Here is a 27,147-nt window from a genome sequence, read left to right on the forward strand (position 1 = left end):
TGATTTGGTCTCAAACCTACAACGAAAAGATAGGAAGTTGAGAACTAGTACTAGAGCCAGAGCTAAAGAGTCACAGATTCACTTGTTGCAGCTGCAGGACACAGAACCAGTAAACTGTGGGATAAGAAACCAGGGAAGGTGTTTCTGCTGAGGTCAGTAACAGTGAAGCTGCCCCAGGGATTGAGTAGCTAATCTTTGGTATACCTCAAACATATTGAGGAACTCATTACTCATTTCTCATTACTCAAAGCATGCTGTCTGCCACTGGAAGCTTCTAATCTTTGCCGAAGTTTTATTATGGCAGAGGAAGGGCAAGTAGTGACCTATTCTAATCACTTTACTGCTGGTCATGTTTTTGGTGAGATGGGAACAGCTTTTGACATCTAACTTTACATGTAAACCCGGAACAAATAATTGCAGAGTCATGGAGCACAGTAACCACAGTGGTGTCTGAAAAAAGCTGCCTCTCAAAACAAAACACACCAAGAAAGTGACAATCAATAAGAATCTTCACAGACGAAACAAGTGAGAATTGTTGGAGCTCTGATTCTCTTTTCAAGCAGCACCAATTGGTAAATGTTTGTAAAATAGACTATAGTTCTGTAAAGATCACCAGTGTTTAAAATATATAACAGATACAGCTCCTAGATTAGTATTTTTTTTAATAACATAGTTAACAACAAAGCCAAAAAAAAACAAACAAACCTTAAAAAACAGACAAACCCACCAACAACAGAAAAGATACTTTTCATTCCAACACCCATGTATTTACCGTATTGGCAAAATACATGAATAGGAGCATTACCTACAACAGAGCAGTGGGGCCACTCACAGAAGCATAGTAGATAGTTCCCTTGCAGGTCCTAGACTGATGTGCAGTAGCTACAGGAACATATCAGCATGGGTGGTTATCAAAGTCATTTCCTTCTGAAAATAAAAAATAAAATAAAAATAAAAATAAAAATAAAAATAAAAATAAAAATAAAGAAACTACTTGTAAATTATCTTGGCTTGTTGCAAAGCATTTCTCTTTGTAGGAGCAATTGTTCAAGAATCCCATGCAGACATCTTTACCCTCCTCCTTGAACAGCAGGTTCATCGGCATAGTTTGTGTGTGCCAAGCCAGCTAGAGGGTCACAGGGGAGCTAACTAACCCCTGCGGTCAGGGCACCCACTGGAAACATACCTGTGCCTATGAAGAACTGGTGTGTTGGCAGTACTTCCTCATTACCTATAGGCCAAAAGTGGAATTTGATTAATAGCATCTGGGAAGCAACGAGGCACAAACTCTTGTCCTTTGAGAACAAGAAGTCAAAACTCAGTGACAAAGGAGTTGCTTCCTACTGTCTGCTATTGTTCAGCAGTGTCATTCTCCTTAGTATAATTTGCATGTTATTTTTCCCTCTCTTTTCCCTATAGGTTCACAACAGAACATTTTCCTTTACAGCACTAAAGAAATCAATTTCCTCTCAGTTTTGTGAACAGTATACTCCACAGGAGCTACATTTCTGGGCATTTTGTTGTATATTTGCTGAATCCTAGACTTTACGAATTTCTGAGTTGTCATTTGAACAAATCTCTGCACAACAAATGCTGTCAGCTGCTGACTTGCAGGGCATATTATGGCCCACCTACTGGGCTGGGATTCTTGGAAGGGCTGTAAAATTCTGAGGGTGGAGACTACAGCTCAGGCCTCAGTACATACCTGACTTCAGAGAAACTTACAACCATGGAAGAAGGACACCACCAGAAGGTCATTTTATTTTTTATTAAGCACCAATGTTAGAAGTGGAAGTAGGTTTCAACTTCCATACGAGAATTTATCATACTGAGTACAAAGACTGTGAATAGTCATAGCAGCTTCCATAGGAAAAATAAAAAATAAAACAATAATTGAGAATGTAGGAAAGATTGCAGTCATATTTTGGCCAACTAGCATGTGAAAATCTAGCCTGGTTTCTTAAATTTTAAACGATTGGCACCACTTTCCAACAGGGAAACCATAAGGGTGATTTTTATTTAGTGATAGTATTTTGCATAATAGCAGCCAATTATATTCCTTGGACATGAAAATTTTGATTGCATAGACATATGCTATCTCACTCTCTGACCTTATTTGAATATTATACTGCGTTTTCCTCAAGCAAACTGCACAAGTCAAACTATTAAGGAGGTTTTTAAAGACATAGGAAGTATAGTACTCACACATGCTCTCTTCTATACAAATTCTTTATTAAAAATGCTTCTGGGTTTGCCTGTAACAAAACTATATCCATGTATAGTTTAAAAAAAAATCAAGACATAACAGTATCTATTACAATGCATTAGTATGTTTTCCATCATTCTGGAAGTCTGGTCAGTGCGCAGCTGTGAACAGTTAAACCACAGTTAAGCTCAGCGTCTATGCACGCTGCAGGCTCTACAGTCTGAGACGTTACTCTACATAAACGTGGAACTTGATTCAACTCTTGGTTTGAAAAAAAAACATTTTGAAATTTTGTTTGTGGCTACAATAGAATGTAAAAAACAAACAAACAACATTATTCCTAATATTTACACAACAACAAGACAATTGCATGGACTTTTACAAAAAGACAAAAAAAAATACAGTACAGGGACTTTTTTCACTACCTATAGCCGATTCTTCTGAAGATACAGCTTTTGGAATTGAAGCTCCGAGACAGTTAACCTTTCTGCCTCCCATTTCTCCACCCTGCTCCCCGCCCCAACCTTCACACCACATTCAAATTCTTTTCTTAGTAGAAATGATTTATGTAGAACTTGAAGATAGAACAAATATCCTTTCTTCTAAGAGAACATGTATTAAAAATATAGGCAGATCCTGATTTTCTTATGTGAATAGATTTGTATGGGTAAGGCAAACAAAATTTGACCCTGTACTTCTAATTTAAAACATGAATATCTGATTGCACCAGCAGAAGACAACTCCATTATATTTTGTTATGCTTCCCTTCAGTTTCAAACTGAATGTTGTGTCCATGACACTAGCCTGCTTCACAGCCATATTCCCCTTAGGGGTGAAAGGCGATGAGAATTTAGCCAATGCATGTGCTAGTATTAGAGAAACCCAGAAAGAGCACTCACCCTTCAAGTGTTGGTTGTTACTCACTGTATACTAGTTTTTGCTATAGATCCTTCAGTGTCTCAGAATAGCTTTGTCCAAATAAGAACTTGCCAAACATGTCTAGTACAGATGGACTATATCAGTGAGAAGTAATTTACACATATAGCTACATTTATGTTAGTGCTTTAAAAGTATCACAGCATTATTAGTACCATGCCTGAAAATGTTTCCTGCCTAAGGTAAACAGTAACTCCTTTCAAGGATGTCCATGGAGGACCATGGTTGGCAGCAGTGCAAGCATGGTCTCCCATCTGACCTCTTCACTACTCCTGCTGTTTTGATCCCTGCTTTTTTATGGGGAGCTGCCAAATGTGGAGTGCTTGGGATCTGAATAAGTATGATGGGTAAAAAGTTTGGGGCTGTCAGAAGGTAGGATGCAATGTAGAGACAACAGGCTAACACTTAGCCACTCACAGATCATTTCCTCTCATAAATAGCTATATTTTGATGTCTTAGGGTCCCTTATTTAAACCTCTGTTCCCTCCCTAGAAAACAGAGTGTTATTTGTGCTGATACTGCTGTAAAAATGAGTGTTAAACTGGTTGAGCACTGAGTTGCTATAGCCAAGGTGACTAGAGGGCATAGAATTGGACCACTCTCCCACACCATGACTGGCTATATTAGAGAGTGGAGAGTAGGAGTTAAAGCCTACCACGTTCTGTCCCATTTTGTCAATGGGTTCAGCATTAAGTCCCAATGGCACTGAGCGGCCCACTGAGTTAGAGCCATTGACATAGGCAGTCATACTAGAAAGGAAGTTACTAAGGCATGGACTGCTGGAAGATGGAGGTGAAGATCCTTTATCAGGTGAATTGTCAGTCCCAGGTGAGTTTTCCAAGATATCCTGATGCTCTACAGCTTTGGGGCTGCCAGTCAGGGCACTATCCTCAGATTTCTCAGATGCAAGAGAAGCAGCACTAGCCCCAATGTCAGACTTCCTTTTTCTCTTTCTGCGGAAGTTTCCATTGTCAAACATCTTTTCACAGTTTGGGTCCAGAGTCCAGTAATTCCCTTTTCCTGTCGAGGGGGGACAAATGCACATTTTTAGTTTTAAAATATACACATAGACAGCAAAGAGCAGTTTTCTTTGACTTTTCAGTGTTTCTCTTACAGAAACAGAAAAATTGCTTGAACAAAAAATACGCGTATTTAACCACAAAAAGCAGAAGTCTCTTGAATTCAGGGAAAAAAATGGTGTAAACTGTTTGCCTGTGTCCTGTAACCCTGTGTCCTGTAGCCCTTTCCCACACAGCAAAAACTACAAGTGGAGCCACTGAGAGGGCTTTTTTTTCTTTTTTTTTTTTTTCTCCCCACCTTTTGTTTGTCTCAGTGGGACAATGAGGTTTTCAGTGTATAGCTGTCCTCTACATTTACAGTACAGAGTAATCAAATCCCATAATGGGCTGCTCCTCCAGATTCAGTGTGGTAGACTAAGTCACTAACAAGACAGAACCAGATCTTTGACTCTCTCAGGCAGCATAATTGAACGACTTTTAAATGTTCCCAGTGGTTCTCAACAGCTATTGATAGAAAACAATAAATAAAGGAACAATCTGACAACATATCAGCCAAGAGGTTGGAAACAGCAGAGGTGTGATTCTAAGCAAAACACTATTTTGCAAAACAAACAAAACAAAAGCAGCCTGCTCTCCTCAGGAGAAGTATTGTTGACTCCCTAAAGCCACTGGATTTCTTTAACCAATCTGAATTTTCTTTATCCTCTTTCCATTAGTTCCTGGTTAAATTTGCTATAACTCATATGTGTTACACCAAATGTTTTTTTTAAATATGACTTGTTCAGTCTGCTCCTGTGCCTGCTCAGCTGCATGCTCTGCACATTGATCAGTTCTCAGGAGGCCTGAAGAAGTAAAGAATCCCCTTCCCTGCAGAGATTTAATAGCAACATTGATTCAAAATTCAGCTATGCACAGTTGCCTTCTAATACAGCCCCATGAAAATAGAGAAGTTACTGTATATATACCCCAAATCTAGGCTATTAGGTCTCTTTATGATTTATTTCACATCGTAATTGTAACTTTTTTTTAAGTGAAAAATTTTCATTTTTAAATTAATCAAGTTTAAATATAGGAAAAAAAAAAAAAAAGAAGGAGGGGGAACTGTACCTGGATCATCTTCATCTCTGGGCACCTTCTTGAAGCAATCATTGAGAGACAAGTTGTGCCGAATGGAGTTCTGCCAGCCAGCTTTGCTTTTGTTATAAAATGGGAAGTTGTCAGCCACGTACTGGTAGATTTGGCTGAGAGTCAGCCTCTTTTCTGGTGCTCCATGGATAGCCATGGCAATAAGCGCAGAGTAGGAATAAGGTGGTCTAACCAACTTCATGAGCTCTTCTTGGGATGGGAGAGGAAGCCAGCCGAGGTCGGTTCCTCCCAAGCCGTGCATGTTAGGCAAGAGCTGCCGTTGCATCCCGTAAGACTGAGGAATGAAGGGACTGGCATTGGATCCAGGCAGGTATGGTGGTGGAGTAATGGAAGGTCCATTTAGCCAGAGGTAAGGATTGGGAGTGGCGTTGTAGTCCGTTGTCTCAAAAGTGCTTGGTCGCTGTGGACTAGGGATGTTCTGTGGATGGAAAAAGTTCTCATAGTAGATATTCATCTCTGGAGGTTCTTGACCAATATTTGGAAATTGTGGGCTGCAGCGCGGTGGAGAGTGCGTCTGTGGATCAAAGGAGCTCATGCTCTAACACAGGCAGCTGATAAGTTATGACACACCTGTCCTAATGCTCCTTTCCTGACACAGGTGCATCACCTATGCCCTTCCCTACCTACTTATGCACCTGTAAATGTTTTGGCTTGTACTGCAGGCTCCACCCCATGGCCCTGAGTGGCTGCAGATGAGGACGATATCCTTTTGGAATGCTGGCAGTCCCAGCCAGTCATTGATGTCACATCAACTGAACGTGAAAGTTACAACTGTTTATCTTCTTAAATGAATTGAAGGAATTTTCCACTAATATGATGCACGTAAAGACAGCCTAAGGTGCCTTGAAGTTAAAACCCCTCATTAGAGGTCCACCTCTTCCTACCTTTTACAAAGGAGTTTTAGCATGTAGTTTTTCTTTCTTTTAAAATAAAAGCAGTTTTGTTCTGCTGCTGCTTGCACCCCAGAATGCAAAAGCCATTGTCATTTGTCAATGAAACAGTAGGCATACTTTAACATTAAAAAAAGAAAAAGAAAGAAAGAAAAGGTCAGACCTCCTTTTCTTTCTGTAACTTTAATTGCAACTTGCTTGTACTTGCCCCTAGGCAATCACAGTACTACAGGCAAATTCTGCAACTGGTTACTCATGTGAGTAGTCTTACTGATGTAAAGGGAATTGCTTATTAAAGTAAGGTTTAATCTTATGAGGAAAAAAAAACAACACAACAATCTTAATCATCAAACCTTTCATTAGAGCTTAAGTAGGTGAACTAAAATGGGAAATCGTTATTTGCTGCTTCCTCTTTGCTGCAGGATTGGTGCAAAGAGGTCATACAACCTCTTAGCAGAATTTTCAAGCAAGAAAGAGACAGGTTGCAGCACAGCTTTTTTCCAGCTTATTTCCAACTTCATTTGTAGCTATAAAGACAAAAAATGATTCCTTAGAAATAACAAAAGAGGAAAAGCTTCTAGCCATTTTATGACTTGCAAAAATACCTTCTGCCTTGCATGATACCCTGCACTTACAGACATGAAAAAGCAAAGCTGCAACCTCACCAACACCTGTCTCAGGATGAGACAACTCTAACATTGTACAACTGCATAAAAAACTCCACTGTAGTTGAAAGCATACCTGCAGTGCAACAGAAATGATATTTGCAATTTATTTTTTCTTCATCAAAGGTACATACATATATTTGGAACTTCACTCAGCCTTAATAACTCATGCAATTAAAGAAAGTCCTAGTACGACAAGCCTTTAAGATGGTGCTAGTCCCAGAATTTCTGCAAAAATATGGGCTTTGATCTGTAGATTTGAATCCCAGGCTGTAACAAACACTTTTCTGCTTTGTCATACATTGATTAATTCACTTAATCTTATGTGCTGCAGCACCACCACGATTTCCCCCCTCCACAAGTATTGGAGTGATTCACCTGTGTCATGACCATATTGTTGCTTTGAAAGGTATGAAAAATATCACTAGAAATACAACTGGAATACTGAGTACAGAGTGACAAAGCTAGCTGATTTGCCACCTTGGTAATGCCTTTCTACAGCTGTTATATAACAAATACATATTTCACTGGACATGAAATCATTTGTACTACAAGTATGGATGAACATATGGATATTTTAATTCGAATGACCAGGAGTTCAGAGCTTGTAAATGTTAACTAGGCTATGCAGATACATATTAAACAGACAAAAGTTTAGTAGAACATAGTAGGGCTGGTTTATTTTTTATGTGGCATCCACTGAGCAAAAAGCCATTTTTCAGAAATAATAATGGAGGTATATCCCTTCTCATGAAAGCTGTCTAAAACCAATTCTCTCTCTACAAGAATCTCAGTTACACATGTGAAAGGCGGAGCAAAACTGCTTACAACTTGATAACTTACTAAAATATAGATAGCTTTTAGAAGTATATATGTAGTCCTGAAAATACTGTTATTATAAATATTGCTAATTAAAAACAAAACACAGTATTTACAGAGTCGATGGAACAAAATGTTAAAGAAATGCACAAATGAATATAAATAGGAGTTGATTTTACAATGAACTAAAACTCAGAATATAGTGTAAAAAGAAAACATAATAAATCTTCAGTCCTCTGAACAAATTATCTTTTTTACCACCCACTACAGCTTCTCCACCTCCACAGAAAACCACAACCAACCAAAAAAAAAAGGCAAAAAAAAAAAACCAAACACCCCCCCCCATCCCCACTCCCACCTCGCTAATGTATTACTGCTTAGGGTTTGTTTATACCAAGAAATAAAATTCAGCTCGCTGCAACGTGGACTTTGATGAGCATCATCTAAATACTTATTCCTCAAGGTGTTGTGCATGCTTATTTACAGTTCAAATACACTGAGCTGGGTGCTGGGTGAACACTTTGAAAATTTGCCAGGCTTAACAAAAGAAAAAAAAATATCCCTTCTGCAAACAGATGATGAAGTTTGTAAAGCTTCCTCTGCAAATTAATCTTTATGAAGATTTGATGCTGTGCATTTTAGCAAGGTCAGCCCCTAAACTGTGCTCTGCTGCTGCCTGAGAATGCATGTTTCTGCCAGACCTACCTTGATGTGACATTTGAGCAATATATCGGACAAAACTAAGCAAAGCAAGCGCTGAGATGAAGAATGGCAAGTACTGCTTTTAAAGCAATGAAATACAAAGACAACTGCAAGCTTCTGCTTAGGTAGCTCTCTGAGTGCAAAGGTCTGATCCCTCCCTGGCATGTGCGTGCTGGCACAGCTTCTAGTGTAGACACGAGGTGATCACCAACATTTTTCTTCCAACTGACTGTGCCTGATTTACTCAGAAAAGCATATAAACAACGCCAGTAAAAATGGTACTTTGTCAGTACTATGGGCACACCTTACTGCCTGATAATCACTGCAGCATTTGTTCCAGTATAGCACTTGAGGTGCAGATGCTCATATGCAGGCAAAAGGCAACAAGGGAAGAATAAACTTTGCTCAAGTTGTGATTGCGCTGAGCAGGGCAACTAAGAAGTGGAGTTAATTGAGTCTAGCCAAGAATACTGCCTTGGGGTCCTCACCACTGAGACTGCTGTTCATGGCAGGACAAGAAGGAGAAGATAGCAATTCCAGAAGTGGAGAAAGGAGAAGAAAAAATGGTGAGTCTTCAATATAACGAGTCTGGGAACATGTGAAACGCTGGCAAGGGTGTACTAACAGATTGTGCTTATGGCTAAAAAACTCTGAAAAGAAAATGGAAGCTGATGCTCGAGTCATAGCTTAGTGATCATGACTTTCAAAGATCACAGTGATTTGGTGAGGTCTTTGTAGGCAGGATGCATCATGTTTTTTAACACTTCATTTACTTTTTTTTTTTCCACTACAATACAGTACTGTACAGCCCTGAGGTGCACACGACTACCAATTATCAAGCCTCATCACCTACAGATTTTTGTCAACTTGTGTTATATGAAGATTTACTCCTCTGGATTTCTTAAGCTCCAAAAGCAAAATTTAGGCCAAGCCTCTGTGGAATAGTCCTTCTGTGTAGGTTTTAGTCAGCTCCTGTATATCCCTCTAGTCCTGCCAACAGTAATGTTTCTTCACACTGATTGATTGCCCTTTTACAAGGGAAACCATAATTGTCTGAGATCTTAGGTTATGAAGAGTTCAAAATACTTTCATTTAAAATGGGATTTCTCAGCATGATCACTTATGCTCCAAAGTAACCTATATATTCAACATTTCTGAAATGTAGCAACCTGGTAGAAAGATGTACACGCTAGCACACAGTAGAAAGCCAAAGCACAGGGGTCACAAGGTGGAGGAAAGCATGGGGAACTCTGTAGCCTTCTCTGATATTTTTGGCTGCAATATTCCTAACTCTAGCTTCCTAACTGGACCTTTTGAAACAATAAAGCCAAATAAAGAATGATGCCTGTTAGTATCACAAGCACCTATCAGTCACCATGCTGTTCCACAGCCTGATGGTTTTAGAGAACTTAGATCAAAAGCACCAGGGCTACATGATGCAAAACGTGTCTGTGCAAACCCACTCTCACTGCCCAAATAGGTTCAAATTTTTGGAGTAGTGACTTCATCCTGGCAAACCGTATAACATCCTGTGTACCACTTGTCCCTCATTTTGCCAGTACAAAGCACTCTGTATCATGTACTTTAGCTAATCTTCCAGAAAATGTTTATACTTGATTCAGATCATAATACATACATTTGTGGACCACAGGATTATTTGGCAGTATTTTTAATTAATATGAAGCTTTAGGCTGTACTGTTAACATTGCATATAACGTAATACAGGTGTATTATCACAGTTTAACACCTTACTGAAGAAAAGTTCATTTAAGTTATTCATGTAGTCACAAAGAAGAGGGAAAACATTTTTAAAAAGAGAGTATATCTACAAGTCAGCAAACCAACCAATGCAGCTTGTTTCAAACAATTCACACACTGAATTCAGAAATAAATCAGCATCCCTCAGTAAGACATTTTCATGTAAAGGCAAATCACCTATACTCTCAGTTACCTCTAAGTATTTGTAGAAGTCTTCATCCCTTATTCCAATAATCATCAGCACTGAGTATGCATAAAATGAACCACACCACCAGGAGAAATAAGACGTAGCAGACAAAAAGCCATATCAAGGTCACTGCAAAAGCACAGTAAATGTAGAACAGTATCGCAAACCAAGGGAACTAAGCTTTATTTGTAGAAATGCAGGTTGAATACTAAATTAAAGGAAAAGGTAATACCATTTGGACCAGTGTCATTAATGTGGCAATGCTGGAATTACCTTAATATTTTTTAATCTTTCAGAGCAAATCCACTGTGGATTTTTCAAGCAACATTTATAACAGGGATTTTAGAAGACTGTAGAACCTTATAGATGCTAGTTGGTGTTTTCTGACCATAAGACCTGTGATAGTAAGAGTAGTCATAACTCCTGCTTCAACAAAGACCTTCCATGATCTTGGCAACACATAATATGGAAGAGGGGATTAGGAGTACCCTGACTTAGGTATTAGTCATGACAAGCAGTAGGCAGCAAGAAATTGGAAACCTCCATTTGGCTGCCTCTGGCTCTGCTGCATTTAGATACACAACTATGCTCAGCCCTAGGAGGGAGGGATACCTCAAGTCTAAACCAGAGATAGACAGATTCTGCAACTAAATTCCTCTCATAATCTGTGGTGTCGCTCAGTTCTGGGAAACTGGTACAAATACAGAAACTCCAATCAACCATATTTTAACAACCTCACTGCTCCTACCAGCTTCCAAACAGCCAAAATGCTTTCCGGTTTCAGATGATTTGCTTATTCTTCTGTGCCTGCCACTCTAAAAGTTTGCTTATACTAGAGATACATAGTTCTAAAATCCAATGAGGTGTTGTATGAATATCAGCTGTGTTTACCTAGCAAATTAATCAGTACACTTTTCCAAAGACCTTCAAAGTTAAAATTCTTGAACATTTCAATAAGATACACACCAAAGAAAAATTAGTAACAGGCTAATACTTCAGTCTGAGTCAGATTTCAGCATCAAGGTATTTGCTTATGCAAACGAATCAGTTTCAGCTCATTGAAAAGACATTTTAGAACAATGGATTTTTCAGAAAACATAACTTTTTGTTTTTTTCCCCACTCTTTTATTCATGGTGCTCTCTATGCCCTTTGGTACTTGCATAACACACACGTGGGGAAATTAATTAGCAACTAAAAGGGCTGAGTGAACTGGTACAAGTGTAAGTGCAGTGAACTACTCTATGGACACACCCAATCACGGATAGACTTTAAGTTGTTTTAATTTAACCAAGATTTAACTGCAGTATACTAAGATCACCCAACTTGTGAATAGGATGGTTTATAGTGTTGTTAATCCTTGCACTTCCAGTTGCTCCACTTCGGTTTTCCTGCTATCTGGGTACGCACGTCAGTAATTTGTTCTCATATATGGGCACAGTACTGCAACCACTTACCTCCCCCTACTGACAATTTTTGAAAATGTAAAATGTATTGAATTAGATCTAGCCTAGTTAGCTTTGTAAGTTTCTAGACTAGTGTAATCACTGTCTGCTTAGCAATGTTATATATAGAGAGATTATTAATTTCTGAGAGCGTTAATTCTGTTAGTAAAACTAACAATTGGTATATATAAACAATTTTTAACTTTTTCCATATTAGAATAATTCATATACTTTAAAATTCTGTACAGAAACACTCTGGTATGTTAAGAGACTTAAATCTTTCAAGGTAATTTCCTTTGCTCTTTTGTTTTCAAATATTGATCTCTAATAGTACTGTTTTCTTGTCTTGTTAAAGTCTAAAGGCAGTTGTTAAGAAAGACTCTACAAATTGAAGCTTTATGCATTAGTGCTATAGCATGTGTCAAAGCACTACTGAAGTATTACTGAGCGTGTCAAAACAACTGAAGTCATGTAGCAAAGACTTCACATTCCTAAATATTTGTAGAACCAGTGTATCCAACCATAACATGATTTATTGTGTGACAGTTTACAACCGTATCTGCAAAAAGAACTGCATCTGGAGCACCTCTGTTCAGGGCTACTTTCTTACGTATAAAAACATACTACTGAACATCACAGGGAAAATCTTCCCTCAAACTCTGTCATACATGGAGGTTTATTTAAGTCTTATTTTAGTTACAACAAGAATGTAAGATGCCTGCTTCGTGTAAATAGTCTCCTTTGGCTGCAGGCCTACCAGCTCGTGGTGTAGACACCTTAAATGACTGTCTTCTGATATCGGTAATCTTTCCTGTGCCTTTTCAATCAATCACCTCTTAAACCCATGTAACACCACCAACAGCCACCTACCTTCAGGTGAACTAGTTAAGTATTCAAGTTAATGAGCATGCCTATGAAGTGTTATATGTGAATGCAAAAGGTTACTGTTAGAGTCATTAACAATCTGCTAGTAAACACTGGTTGAATACCCACATGCATAATGGGGCATATTATAGGGCTGCAGCATGTACTAATAGTCATGAAAAAAATCTTTAACACAGAAACTATATTTGTTAAAGAACGGACACTCACGGTGACTATTCAATTCTAGGCTCAGACATACGAAAGATCATTCAAGGCACAGTAGACTTTCTGCTATCCTGGAAGAACAAAACAGCATTGAAAACAGATAATTTGGTCAGATGAAACTGTCCTATTTGCCTGAAAACCATGATCACATTTATCTAATATTTTAAAGTTCACCAAAGCCACAGTCTACTTCAGGTTTGTTTGCAGAATAATTATTCCTTTACAGTGTTAATCTTTAGCACACACTGCATGATGATAGCAAATCAGAACAGAAAATTACAGACTGAGTCAATAAAGAACTACTCTCGTCACCCCATAGCAGTAAACATTGTGAATGCTGAAGTCCTTACATCTTGTGGGCAGCCCTGGGATGTTGCTCAATGTTCTCTCTTAAAAGGACCTTGAACACTCAAAAGCAAGTTGGAACTCAGTTCTGAAAGGAAAATACAAATTAATACTCTAATAATGCCAGTGCAATTTCAAGGCAACAAGGATAGGAGATGGCTGGTAAGCTTTTTTAATGGAGGCTTCTGTATGCCTGGGAAAATATTTACATAGCAAGATGGAGATATCCACCTCCAAAAATTAACAAGAGAATGGATCCTTAAACTATTTGTCCTCCTTGATCATAAATGTAATTTATATATATATTTTTTAAGGGATGACTCAAAAGAGTTTGGCTTTAAATTAGCTGAATTCTGTTGATTTCTGCATGGGAAGGACCCTGTGTTTGAATACTAAGTCATCACTTTTATTCTCCTACAGTATGGAGAATCGATCCGGGATATGGTTTTACAACAGAATGTCCTAGGCCTAGATGATTCCTATATTGATGTCAGAATACACAGAACTAGACTCTGGGACATTTTTTTTCACCTGCATTACGCTGAAGCTGGAACAACAAGAAAAACAAAATAAATTGTTTTCCTGTTAGTTAAATCAAAATCCTTAAAATGAAAGAGCAAGAAAATTACGCGTTTAGATGGCATTAAGCACAAATCCTGGACCTCAGCCGACTTAACAAAAAACAAATAAATTGATTTAATAAACAAAACTGCTTTCTTCCATCCTACCTTGCTATTTTAGTAACATATTTAACAGCTTTTCTGATTTAGATGTGCCCTCATCCCATGATCATGATGGAACAAACTTACTTGAGAGCTTGACTACCTTTAGATTGATTCAAGCTATATCTTGATTTCAAAGATGGTTCCACTGCTCTGACTCAGGTTGAAGTAAAAATCCATTGATAAGCAGACATGATAGAGTTGCTGCAATATTGTGACATCAGCGATCAGCTTTGATTCAGATTCTGCAGAGTTGTAAGGATAATAAAATTGTTAGGGATTTATCCTATTCCAAAGCAGTTGTTAATGCTCGTCAGTGCAATAGATATCAAATCTCATTATGACTTTGGGTATTGATGGCTGGTAAATTCCACAGTACAATCTGTTGCTGAAAAATTTACCAGCCATCAATTGCTAAAAAAAAATAAAAAAAATAAAAAAATCACATTCAAACTGAGTCAAATATTCCAACTTCACTTCCTCAGCAGTTTTCCAGCATCATTGCATTTATTTATTTATTAATTTTTCATTGCAGGATGTACCTTGCCTATACCTTAAACTCATTTTAAATGAAAGAGTCTGTTCCATCACTCCCACTAGCAATGCAGCAAGCAGCAAAATAGCCAAAGAACAAAAGTTGTGAATATCAAATGGGATGAAGAGAGTACCTCAACCTCTGAATTTGTTTTGTTGCTGAAATTTCACTAACTTTAGTAACACAACACAAAAGCATTAACCTCACCATTACCTGTTCTTCTAAGAGCTGTGAGCCTGTGCTTGGCATAGATTTATCCATTTTTGCCAGTTCATGTTCAGAACTGCTCTTCAGCCAATGTTTACAGTAAAATGGCTGCTGCCTGAAAACACTGAGCAGAATATAGCAGTTGGTGCTAAAAACTCCATTACCACTCAGCCTCCTTGATGCCCTCCAGATTGAAAAAAAAATTCCAGTATAACTCCTATACAGCCTCCTTGTGTTAGCAATCGTGGTTGTAAATGGCCTCTGCGTTTCAAAGCTCACCGAAAGCAGAACATTCCACCAAGTTAATTTGAATGAGTTCTGTTCTTCACAGGCCAGGATGGTGCCTGATTTCTTGTTTATCAATTCAAACGTGATGAAGTAGGACACACTCCCAACTCTGTCCTCCACACTACTAAGAATACAGAGTTCATGTGATACATTAATAATACAACTAGGCAACTTTATTTACACAGCGTTTTACTATTTTTAGTTTAACATATTGGTCTGAGTTAACTTGTTGATTGTTGTGATCAACTATTAACTGCCTAAAAATGAACTTTGATCTGGATAGGCTGGACCGATGGGCTGAGGTCAACTGCATGAAGTTCAACAAGGCCAAGTGCCGGGTCCTGCACCTGGGGCGTAACAACCCCAAGCAGCGCTACAGGCTGGGAGGTGAGTGGTTAGAAAGCTGCCTGGCAGAGAAGGACCTGGGAGTACTGGTTGATAGTCAGCTGAATATGAGCCAGCAGTGTGCTCAGGTGGCCAAGGCGGCCAACAGCACCCTGGCTTGCGTAAGAAGCAGTGTGGCCAGCAGGTCTAGGGAAGTGATTGTCCTCCTGTACTCTGCTCTGGTGAGGCCGCACCTTGAGTACTGTGTTCAGTTTTGGGCCCCTTGCTACAAGAAGGACATGGAGGTGCTCGAGAGAGTCCAGAGAAGGGCAACGAAGCTGGTGAGGGGTCTGGAGAACAAGTCTTACGAGGAGCGGCTGAGGGAGCTGGGGTTGTTCAGCCTGGAGAAGAGGAGGCTCAGGGGAGACCTCATCGCTGTCTATAGGTACCTTAAAGGAGGCTGTAGAGAGGTGGGGGTTGGTCTATTCTCCCACATGCCTGGTGACAGGACGAGGGGGAATGGGTTAAAGTTGCGCCAGGGGAGGTTTAGGTTGGATATTAGGAAGAACTTCTTTACTGAAAGGGTTGTTAGGCATTGGAATGGGCTGCCCATGGAGGTGGTTGAGTTGCCATCCCTGGAGGTCTTTAAAAGACGTTTGGATGTAGCCCTTAGTGATATGGTTTAGTGGAGGACTTGTTAGTGTTAGGGCTGAGGTTGGACTAGATGATCTTGGAGGTCCCTTCCAACCTAGACGATTCTGTGATTCTGTGATTCTGTAACTTTGTCAATTTAAAATTCTGCACTTCTGTAATTTTGAAAAAATCCAATCTTTCGTGTGCAAGACTGTGGTGTCCCATGACAGACAGTGAGAATCCCTGCCTTAATGACTCTTTAAAGAAAGGTAACACAAGTCTGACAACTAGAGGAAACCCCAAAAGCCAGCCCAAACACAACCAACAAGGAAAATGAAAGCAGAGATCCAGTGATACCGAATGTATCTCTGGACTCCATAGTGAACAAGCAACGTGGTACCTACTACTTCACCCAAAATTCCACTCTGTAACAGGAAAGACTACAGACTGCAAATTATACAGAAAAAAAAAGCCTACTGTCAAGCAGTACCTACAACAAATTCACAGATGTATCGCACATTAAGTCTTAGTTCAAGAACAAAATGTGTTCCTGGGGTCCATAAAATCTTTATGAAAATTCTCCTTCCCACTGTGTTCAGAAACATGACCCTACTGACTTCACTCTGAACACTTTCCTCCAGGTTACTGCAGCTTATTTTTACTGAATTTTTAAGAGTACTAAATTCAAAAGAGCCTGAATAATTGAGTTGTCATTTCATAATGAGAACTTGTACAGTTTGCTGTACATTACGTTGTACAAACAAGGACAGATTGAACACCCAAGCTAGTGCCAAATCAATTCAAGAATGCTCCAGAATACCTTGATATAGCAGAATGCAAACATTTGCCATCTAAGACCAGACCTCGTACTCCACTGACAGCAGCTGTTCTGGAGCTAGACCACTCCATCATAGATAAATCCCAGTGCCTGTGTCTAAAATTCAGACATCTAGTTAACTGAACACAATGGCATGCAGCTTAAATGCATCTTACATTGTTGCAGCTTGACAGCTTTCTGCAAGTCAACACACAAAACTGTAGCTGCATATGCAGCCTCTCCTATTCCATGCTAAACACAGATTCTTACAGACCCATGTTACTCAATCATTACCTTAGTGCCAAGCAATCCCAAAAGCCGGGCTGTTACTGTCCAGTCTATCTGAAATGTCTGCGAGAATTGAAATTAACTCTGGCAGAAAACACACATGAAAACATTATTGTCTCCATAAATGCTTTTCTGACCTTGCATGTTGAGAGGTGGTGGAGCCATACAGATTACACATGAAGCTACACATGCTTCATTAATTCCCTGGGACAGCAGCCAAAGCCTAACCCCATCCTGAAGTAAATTTCTACCCTTTGTGCTTCACTTATATATATATAAAAAAAAAAGGAAGTCAAATAAGGTTGGATGCCACCTGAGAATAGCCCCTTCTGCATACACGAGCTAAAGGCCTGTTCAGCTTTTGACAGAAATTACAGTAATCAGTGTTGAGATTTATGCTTTAAAATAGATGTTACCAGTTTGGCACACTTGTAATTCATTATTTCAGGGCATCACTTGCTGTTTATTTGGACTAAATGTCAGCATGCACAGTTTCTGGAAACTTGTGAGTGGCTGTGGAGTTTGATGTTCAAACAACATCCTTTAAATCTAGGGTCCATGTATGCTTTGTTCTTGACAGTTATTTTTTCTGAGTTATTTTTGTTTTTCTGCTCAGAGTTGATTTACATGATTTCAAGCTTGAAATAGATCCAAGATCAGGCTGGCAAGAGTTTGAATCTGTGATACTGGACAAACTAATACGATTTTTGTTGATATTTGGTAAGTTAAGTGTGAATCTAAACCCTGCATCGAAAATTACACTAACCAAATCAAAACACAAGCTTGACCCTTGAACCTCAACAACAAAATACTCAACACAAAACCTCCTTTTGATGTTGTTTTCCTGGCATTTGTTTCTGGGCTCTTTTTTCTTTACCACTCTTCATACATTTTTATTTTGTACCACAGTCCTTAAATTCTAGTTTATGCAACAGATTGAGCTAAGGCTCCTCCATTCCGATCTCGCATAAAAGTACAGCTACAAGATAAAATAAGCAGAAATTAATGTTTAAGGTATCTTTACAAAATAAACAGGTGCTAAATAATTTTTTCCTCACTCATTACCAGTAAAACAAAACCTTTTCTTTTGAAAAAAAATTTTTGTGATATCAATATTTCTTCAGTGAATCTGCAAATAATAGTGAAGGACAACTTGAGTACTCTCCTCCTTCTTCCTCCTGGTTAGCAAGATGCAAAACACACACTCCTCAGCTTTTCACAGAGATACCTACCCAATTAAACTGAGTTTGTTTTTCTAGAAAAGCATTGTTCTTCCTTTATGCTTCTTCAGAAGCACTATCAAGTTGCTGTGAAAGGCAAATGAAGAAAGAAAAAAAAAAAGTGCCAATTTTCATGGCAAAAATCCTATAGTTAGTGTTAAAACTGGACCCATTTTTTTTTTCTCTATTGTTATTTTAGGCAAGAATTTGTTTTGGTGAAGTATTAGCTTCAATGGCAAATATTTCAAACTTCCCAATTGCTAATTATTTCTGTAGAAAACAGCCTCAAACTGACAACTAGCAACGAGAGTCTAAGCTAATTACATTATTCAAGTTGAACATAAGATTGTTTAGAGCAATGGTTAGGCTTAGAACAAACCGAAGTTGCCTTTCCGTTGATTCTACCACTCAGCAAGAATAACGTTAATCTCTTTCTCTTCCCCAAACCTATTTAAATGGCAACTTTTAATTTTGGACGATATACTTGCCTTTAGAAATAACTGGCAGGTTTAAAGAAAAATGAGATGCTGACCTATGCTGTCTATCTTCATGCTGATAAGGCATTATCTTCCAACTCTACCTCTTGAGTTGTGGGGACACAGAAAACTTATTTGGAAAGCAGAAACCTTGGGCTTGTAGAGTTCATTTGCTGTCAGTAAGATGCTATTAACACATATGTGATGACATCTAGAGATTCCAATGAGAAAGGTTCAAGGCAAATAAAGTTTTAATATTTTATTGAACAGTAGAAAAATGCAGCTTGTATCTATCATACTGATGGATATAAAATCAACTTGTACATGTGTAAATAAACTTTTGCACGTGTTCAACACAGTACCCACTGCTCTGAAAATAATTTGGGCATATGGTGTCAGAATCATAGACATCACCCTGAGAAAGATTTGAGGACATAGAGCAGTGCAGTGGGAACAGCAGAGGGACCCGAGGACTCTAAATCCAACTACGGCCACAGAGCATACTCACAGTGACTATTTTGTGCTGAGCCATCAGTTGCCTTGACAACCTTGCCAGCAGTAGTTTAAAGATAAGTGGAGTGTGCCTATACAAGCTGTGCAAAAGGATAACTTCTGTGCTCTTTGAAAAGAACAGGATAGGACTTACATTATATGGTAAGCACTGCAGATGGCCTTTTAACATCTTTCTTCTCAGGAATGAGTTTTATCACCAGGGAACACGCAATGATTTGTATAACCACAGGCTCAATAAACTTTCATTTTATATCCTAGTGAACCCATCCTGGAGTATTTGCTTGAAATTTTATTCCTGTATTTATATCACATAACTGATCGGAACCCTGAATACTGTTGTTTATATTCTCTCTCAGCCACCTATGTTATCCGTGCCTTTCTTTACTGTAGACAGTGGTCTAAAGTAGGATATATACATACATGTATATATAATTATTTTTGGTTGAAAAGTGGTCATTTAATTACAGGAATTAATTACAGGTCTGTAGATGGAGATTTGAAATGGTGCTCCACAGAGTGCTTTCCGTCTTCTAGAACTTTTGAAATACGCTGCAAAAAAAGAGAGGAATAGAGTGCCATATGTTAATATGATTAATGTTTTTGCTTTCAGTAATATGTATATTAATTACTAGATTTTGTCCTTAACTTCTGGCAAAAGAAAAAGGCATTGACCAAATCCTGGATATTTTAAACTCATTTCCCTACCCTGCGAAACCATAAACCTGTATTTAAACCTGTCCATGTGATTTCAGTGATACGGTGGCAGCACTATAGAAGGGAATATTAAGTGGATTTATTCAATGATTTTTCATACTTCAAAAATGGGACATTTTTTCCCATTTTATATTCTGTTTAGGTTTGAACGTGTGTGGATGAGATCATGCTGAAAAGCTGTTACTCCTCGGTCTTAAAAGAGCATCACCTGATAAATCGAACATAACTGAAACCCTACAGGCTTCAAATTAAGAGTATTCTTGTTCTTACGAGGAAAACGCGAGTATGAAAATACGCAAATGCTGATTAACCTTCCTAAAGGTACCTTTTTTTTTTCTTTAAAGACTCCACTAACTAATTGATGAATATGAAAACTTTGAAATATGAAATAACAGCACAGAGGTGATATGTAAAATATTATGTGTCACAGAATGCTTAGATCCTACACATAAGTAAATAGCAGCATCTGCACTGAATTTTATCCTTCCACTACCTGAAAAAATAGTAAAACTTTTGAATCTTGATAACTGCACTGAATATATAGATAGCAATAGATATATAGCTGTATTTTTTTGTTGTTGTTGTTGTTTAAATTCAATGGTGTTTAATTTTTTGAAATTTTCACACAAGCCAAAGAAAAGTTTACTACACGGAAAGAAGGTATATTGTTTCAAGCAACACGATTTACTCCAGTGTAAGCCAATTTCTACTTTCTAATGATCATCCCTAACACCAGAAACTAACTCTCACTCTGCACGTTTTACTGTATATGCTATGCTTATCTTACTCTGATACTAGTCTAAACTGCCCAGTGTAATTATATTGAACAAGAAATAATTGCTTTCGTCTTTTGCTAACGTGTTACACAATTCAGAGAAAATCGGTAGGTCAAATGAGACCTCTTGTGGAACAGATGCAGAACTGCACATCTGTGCCTTCCTATGTTAAACGTATGAAGTACATCCTTATTCCAGAAAGCACAGCCAGGGACAAATGTTTCTTACGCACAGTTTCCACTCCTCTCTCTGATAAGAGAAGTATGGAAAAAAAAAAGATAAAAGTTTCACTTACAGTCTTATGGAATTTTAAATCGACTTGATTTTCATAGCTTAAAATATTTGAAGAGGTAACACATTCCCCCCCCCCCCCCCCCCCATAGACACAAAGAACTTACCATTGTTTTAAATAACTGGTTCACTTTCTTTTTTTTGATGGTTTTCTTGTCACCATCTGAGGTGGAAGGAAACACTGGCTGACTCAGCCTATGTGATGCAATTGTTTCATCAGGTGACACAGGGCTGACGGACAGAGTTAATCCTTAGAACAGAAACAGATTGGTTGAAAAGAAAAAAAATAGAGTGCAAGACAAAGCAGAATTTGAAATAAACTACTGCAATTACTAGAGAGAAATGAGACTTTGACAATCTAACCTTATTCTCAGAATCCAAAAATAAGGGGAAATTTCCCCATTTTAACACTAAACTTCATTACATTGAAAGTGAACAGTGAAAAAAAAAATCAATACATTTGCTCAAAGAAGAAAAATAGATAAAAAGAAGCAGCAGCAGGCTATGACAATCTGGGCAGGAAATTACTGTTGCATTGTACTAAGTGTCTGTTACGGGCATCTGGAAAGATAGGAACAATAACAGGGCTAGATGAAGGGCAGGCTGAGAACTGGATGTGCTATGGAAGAAGTTGGGGGGAAAGGATATTGAAATCGTGCAACGTTTTCTCTGTATACTTTGACCTAGAAATGAGTTCCACCTTCATTTACAGTTTTCCCTTCTTCATCATACAGTTATCACGCTTTCTAGGGAGCAGTTGTGTTACTTCATTTCCCCTTCCTCTTGCTGTGAGCAAGGCTCACAAGATTCCTCTCTAATATTAATAGCATCAGTTGAAACTCCTAATACTGGGCAACCTTTGGGGAAATTCATCTGCCAAAGCAAGAGGATTTGAAACAAATAAATGCTCTGTATCTGACACTGAGCTGTGACTGAAGTCTACAGAAGCCCTTCCTTCTGCGAGGCCCTTCAGATGAGGGAAGATAAATAATCCTTGCCTCTTTCAAGGCATATTGAATGCCCACAATATAAAAGGAAGCAAAATCAAGAGCTCCAGAAATAAGACTTTCAGTATGTTCCTACTAGGCAGCACAGAGTTATCAAGCAATAGTAGCAGTCCAGCCTCATGTGTACAATACACACTTAAATTGTAGTGTTTGTCTTAGCGCCACAGAACCACACAGAGACAGCTACCTGCTTCTGCTTGGAGCAAACACTTCAGTGCTATGTTTTCTTAAGTATCCAAGAAATGCAGAATGCTCATCATCTTACTATAAGAAGCTTACCTGGAATAGTTGGCATAGAACGACTGACAGAGCTCATCTGCTTGAGGACAGATGTCTTTTGAGGTGCCACTACATGCTCTGAGAGGTTGGTGTCACTCATGAACTCATATTTCCTTGACAGCTGTTTAATAAAAAAAAAAAATAAATAAAAATAAAAGCCCTTAATGATGAACTGAGATATGCAAAACAAATATCTAGGCAAAATAACGTTTTCTGAAAAGCATATAAAATAAATAAATAAATGAATGTGCCCAATCCTAGTTCTTTGTGGAATTTCTAGTTAGATTAATACTTCTCATTTGACATAGAAAAAACATTACTCTCAAAAAGGTAGCTAGAAGAGATTATGTAACCTGGAACTGTAGAATGGTGTTCCTACCATCTTTGGTATGCCATCAGCCAGCTCTGACTGTGTTTTGCAAAGTAAAATTAAGTTTTGAGAACATTTTTCATTATCAAATTAATGTAGTAGCAAGCTTGGCTGTTACAAGGCTTGTCACCACTTTTCTGAAGCAAAAAAAATAAAAAATCCTGCAACGCTATATGCAGTTAGGTGTATCTGTACTTAATTTAATCAAAGGGCAGAGATGCTACTTGGTTTTGTATACTACTGCTCCTCAAAACATGCCTGCGCGCTTTCTGTCTCGTATGAGAGCCTGAGACAACCACAATCTTCTACAAGTTTCACCACAATTCAAGGCTCAAAGACTAGGGACACATGGCAGGTTGCAGGATCTAGCTCGAAGTAATTCTTCCTTCATTTCTGAAAGTGTGCTTGCTTTATTGTAGCTTCTCTCAGTGTAACACACAAAAAATTTCAACTCAAATACTACTTGGAGCACTCCTCTTCCACAGGTAACTAAGGTCATAACATCACATGTGTACAGTGTTCAAAGATCAGTATTTTCTTCTGACATAGCTTTACATTTCTAGTACTGCCTGTTTTCAGTAGAGTATGTCACTCTGCTTTGTAGCAGCAAAAAATATGAAAAACTCCAACCTTCCTTGCCCCCTCACTATAGAATGAAGAAATTATGCATGTGTTTATATTGCATAAACAAACAATTAAGAACCTAAACCTGTTACATTATATTTATTTACTATGATTTGTGAACATATGGTTTGTCTTTTGAAACTAGTGACTACAGTCTGAACAAAACATACTTGCTGAATAGGGAAGTTGTGGGCATATTTAATGCAGGGCATTTTTCCTGCTGTAGTGTGCTTCCCAGAAAATGTCCAGACAGACCAATAAACTAGTTCAGAAGCTTTTCCTGCTCCATTCAAAATTTTCTGAACTGTGAAATCACACAATTCTGCAATGAATCAAATGTTTTTCTGAACTTAAGAAATGGCAGGCGAACACACCGATTTGATAGTTTCTTTCTTCAATACACCTTCCCTTTATTCTTTTAGGGATCTTTGAAATCTTGGACCAAGAAAAAGAGAAAATACTTTATCAGGCATGAATTTAACTGCTTGCCAGTTTCAAGTTCTTTTGCAAAGATAAAGCTACATCTCTGGTAAGACTTCACTAGAACAGTTAGAAGAGCTATGACTTAAGATCATCATCCTTTGAAATAATCTTAGCTTTTTATTCAATTCACTTTGCTTTTGATGATTCTGCCAAACATTTTTAATCAAATGACTTGCACTCTTTTTCCATGTAATTCAGCAGCCTGGTAGTGCCTGACATTTTAATTTATGCAGGGCTTGCCTATCAAAAGTACATCTTTCAGATTTTATTATTTCTTTTTACACTTAAAGAAGAAAAGTCTCCTGAGGACTAAAGCATTAAAAAAAAAAATGCACTGTGTAAGTTATGTAAGGCACTCAAGATGATCTACAAAGCAGGAGATGCCCATGCTTCCAAACTTCATTCTGACACCATTTAAGGAATGCTGTTTGCAATCTTGCAATTTCCTAACAGCTGCGTGTTCCATAACAAGGTACAAAAAGTACAGGGCTCATCACTTTTAAAACAGCCCTGACTACAAGGAGCTGCCATGAAATGTCAGCACAGTGAATTGCCTCTCCACAGGAAAGCTACCTTAACTCTCCCGGTGTAGTATTCCATTTTAAGTCAAGCAAGCTTCAGAATTGTGCAGCTTCAGTGCTGTGTTATCTGTCACCCTTAGCACATGGAAATGTTCTGATTTTTCCATTGATTTGTTCCCTTCTTAATATCCTGCAAATTTCATTCGTGGCAGGTCAGATCACTTCTGTATCCTGGATATTTCATTTTTTTGATAGCTAGAATTATATGTGAAATATATATCTTTTGCTAAGTGAGGGATTAATGTCCTCTTTTTATGGATTATAAAATACAAGCCTAAATCAGTAACATACACATTTCATATCAGAGATGGAAATATCAGGTGCTGTCTTCTCATCAGCAAACACCACACTGCTTCTTTTTGTTCTTTTTTTGGACCTCCTCATCTTAACTTCAGGGTGAGGATTAATTTGTAGACCATTCTCCTCTGATTCTGATTTTACTGGCTTTGGTAGCACTACTTCCAGATCAAAGCTGCAGGAGCAAAAGAAAAGAAAAAAAAAGTTGCTGAATAATATTTTAAAAGCCTCTAGTATTCTGACATCATTTCCCCATTTTCCATCCTCTTTTTTCTACAGTCTTTTGAACTTCTGATTCACCCTCAATTAATGCAGGTCATCCCTTTTGACTTTCAGTGCAACCTTGCACACATTGGCAGAAACCATATGATATGTTTCAGCTGGCAACTGTAGTTGCTAATAAGATGCCTTCAGGAGGTATTACAATGTCTTAAAATATTGCAAAGATTGTAAAATATTAAGTGCAAATTTCTCTTTGAAGATGTGTGCATTAACTCAAGGACTCCTAAACTCCTAAACAGGGTCAGAGCTCATATGGCAGCTTTATGTGGGGTGATGATGGTGCTAAAAGTGAGACGTGCTATTTTGGATGTTGTACAGGAATAATACTATTTATACCCACATTTTAAATGCATCCTCCTATTTATTTCACCATATGGGACAGCAATACACATACCTGCTGATAAAACAAAATCTCCCTCCTCCACTCCTCTAATGTTTAGCATTTAAATATTGGGCTACTCTTTATTTAAGAAAAAACAAGTGGGAAATGGGTGATAGCTTTACTCCTTCTCTGCTAATGAAATTATCCTATTGCACATAGGGCTCGAATTATTTTACAACTTACAAATTGATAAAACAAGGTAGTACGGTAAATTTGCTGACCCATCCTGGAAACTAATTAATATAATGAGAATTACCAATACATGCATGATTTAGCTACTTAAATGTAGTTGTCTGGTTTCACAGGAGGTGCCCTGCTTTGTTAGGGACACGAGGTGGCAGACATGACAAATCACGTTTGTGCGCAACAGCCTTGCTGAGTGGAAGTTGAAGGGTAGGAAGAACACCTGGGGAATCTCATAACTTGTGATACTACACATCTTTATTAGAAACCTCACACCCTATGAGCATTTAAAATTTAATTAAGTAGTGTTAAACACTGAACTGGCAGTCAAATATGCAAGAAGATGGTGGTACCTTAAGCAGATACACTGCATCCAATCCAAGTTAGCATCATACACCTTTGGACTTTTTACTTTTTAAAAAACAACTACTCAAAAAGATAGAACAGATTTTTCAAAAATCTGAATCAAGCACTGCTCATCAGGATTAATTTTATATCTGCTTTGTGAAAAAGGCTCTATGTGCCCAAAGGATAATTTATTAAGCAGTCAAAACAACTTGTAGATGAAAAACCTAAATGAACACATCTACAACTGTTCTCTCAAACTATAAAGCCTTTCTCCTAGAGCTGCAATTAAGAAAGCATATTAGGCAAAGCATTTTAACAATGACAGGCTTTACTAAAAAGGTGTACTCTTCACTTGTAAGCTTGCAAAGGCTTTCCTCTTCTCCAATTTTCACAAAAAGAAGATAGCAAGTTAAAAGCTGTATTGACTCAAAGAGGCAAAAAAAATATTTGTGTTTTTCAAATTGTCATTTATAGAATCATAGAAGGGCTTGGGTTGGAAGGGACCTTAAAGATCATCTAGTTCCAACCCCCATTTAAGTTATAAAATATTTGTTTCCTGAAAAAGAAATGTCTTTTTGAGTGAGAATCAAGTGTAGTTTGTCTATTAAGGCTGAAATAATATATCTTTAAAACCAGAGGAAATATTAGCCACAGTTAAATATCATTTTGGCATAGTCAGAAAAGACTGCTAGTGGGAATTATCCTTGAATGCTTTTTTAATTTTATGTTTCTTGTACATCTTTCAAGTTTCATCCCATAAAATTGGTTAAAAAACAAACAGGACTGAAAGAAAAATAGTATTATGTTTGTAACCAACCTTTCTGAAGCAATTTTGTTTGGAGTACTGCAGTCTGAATTCATAGAAGTCAGTGAAATAACTGACAACTGACGATAGGATCTCAGCATTGATCTTGGACGTCCTACTCTCTTGTCATCAAAATCTGGCTGTAAAATAGAAAGGATAAACACATTTTATCAAACAGATTTGTGTGAACTTTGTTCCATCCCTTTTCTCCAGGTTTTAAAAATAGCACAGATGGGTTGCAAATATTTGGCATGATTGAAGTTACTTGCTACCATTAATTACTGTGATTATTTCCTCTCTCTGCATAAACTCTTACTCTTAGCCTAAAGACCTCTCAAACGCTATGATAAGTGAGTAGCTAAATAAACTACAATTGATGTAATTAACTTTGTGTCTGAAAAAAAAATTCAACAGTGTCTGCTGATCTAATTCTGAACAGACCTACAGCAAGCCTTTAGAGCACTTGCTTGGGCAAACAGCTTTAGTTAGTTCTTGCT

At 38.0% G+C, this 27,147-nt stretch overlaps 2 protein-coding genes across 3 annotated transcripts in view; both read right to left on the minus strand.

The window, feature by feature from the left end:
* Positions 1–1,753: 1,753 nt before the first annotated feature.
* FOXI1 (forkhead box I1) lies at positions 1,754–15,706 on the minus strand. 2 transcript variants are annotated; one of them, XM_066977089.1, is made up of 3 exons: positions 13,211–15,706; positions 5,269–12,931; positions 1,754–4,162 (listed from the first exon to the last, which is right to left on the minus strand). In XM_066977089.1, exons 2-3 carry the CDS (start codon positions 5,840–5,842, stop codon positions 3,612–3,614), a joined length of 1,125 nt encoding a protein of 374 aa, XP_066833190.1. In that variant the 5' UTR covers positions 5,843–12,931; positions 13,211–15,706; the 3' UTR covers positions 1,754–3,611. The 2 variants fall into 2 exon arrangements, with proteins under 2 accessions (XP_066833190.1, XP_013033844.1); XM_013178390.3 differs by having other exon boundaries at positions 5,269–15,706.
* A 3,253-nt stretch (positions 15,707–18,959) lies between these two features.
* Positions 18,960–27,147, minus strand: part of DOCK2 (dedicator of cytokinesis 2) — a 186,260-nt gene continuing 178,072 nt past the window's right edge. Inside the window, exons 48-52 of the mRNA XM_013178483.3 lie at positions 26,663–26,790; positions 24,645–24,825; positions 22,296–22,416; positions 21,117–21,259; positions 18,960–19,777 (exon numbers count right to left, since the gene is read on the minus strand). Of these exons, the coding sequence (XP_013033937.2) occupies positions 19,703–19,777; positions 21,117–21,259; positions 22,296–22,416; positions 24,645–24,825; positions 26,663–26,790 (648 nt within the window). The 3' untranslated portion in view covers positions 18,960–19,702. The remainder of the gene's footprint in view (positions 19,778–21,116; positions 21,260–22,295; positions 22,417–24,644; positions 24,826–26,662; positions 26,791–27,147) is intronic.

This window comes from Anser cygnoides, chromosome 14 (genome assembly GCF_040182565.1).
Source record: "Anser cygnoides isolate HZ-2024a breed goose chromosome 14, Taihu_goose_T2T_genome, whole genome shotgun sequence".
In the NCBI taxonomy this organism is placed as follows: domain Eukaryota; kingdom Metazoa; phylum Chordata; class Aves; order Anseriformes; family Anatidae; genus Anser; species Anser cygnoides.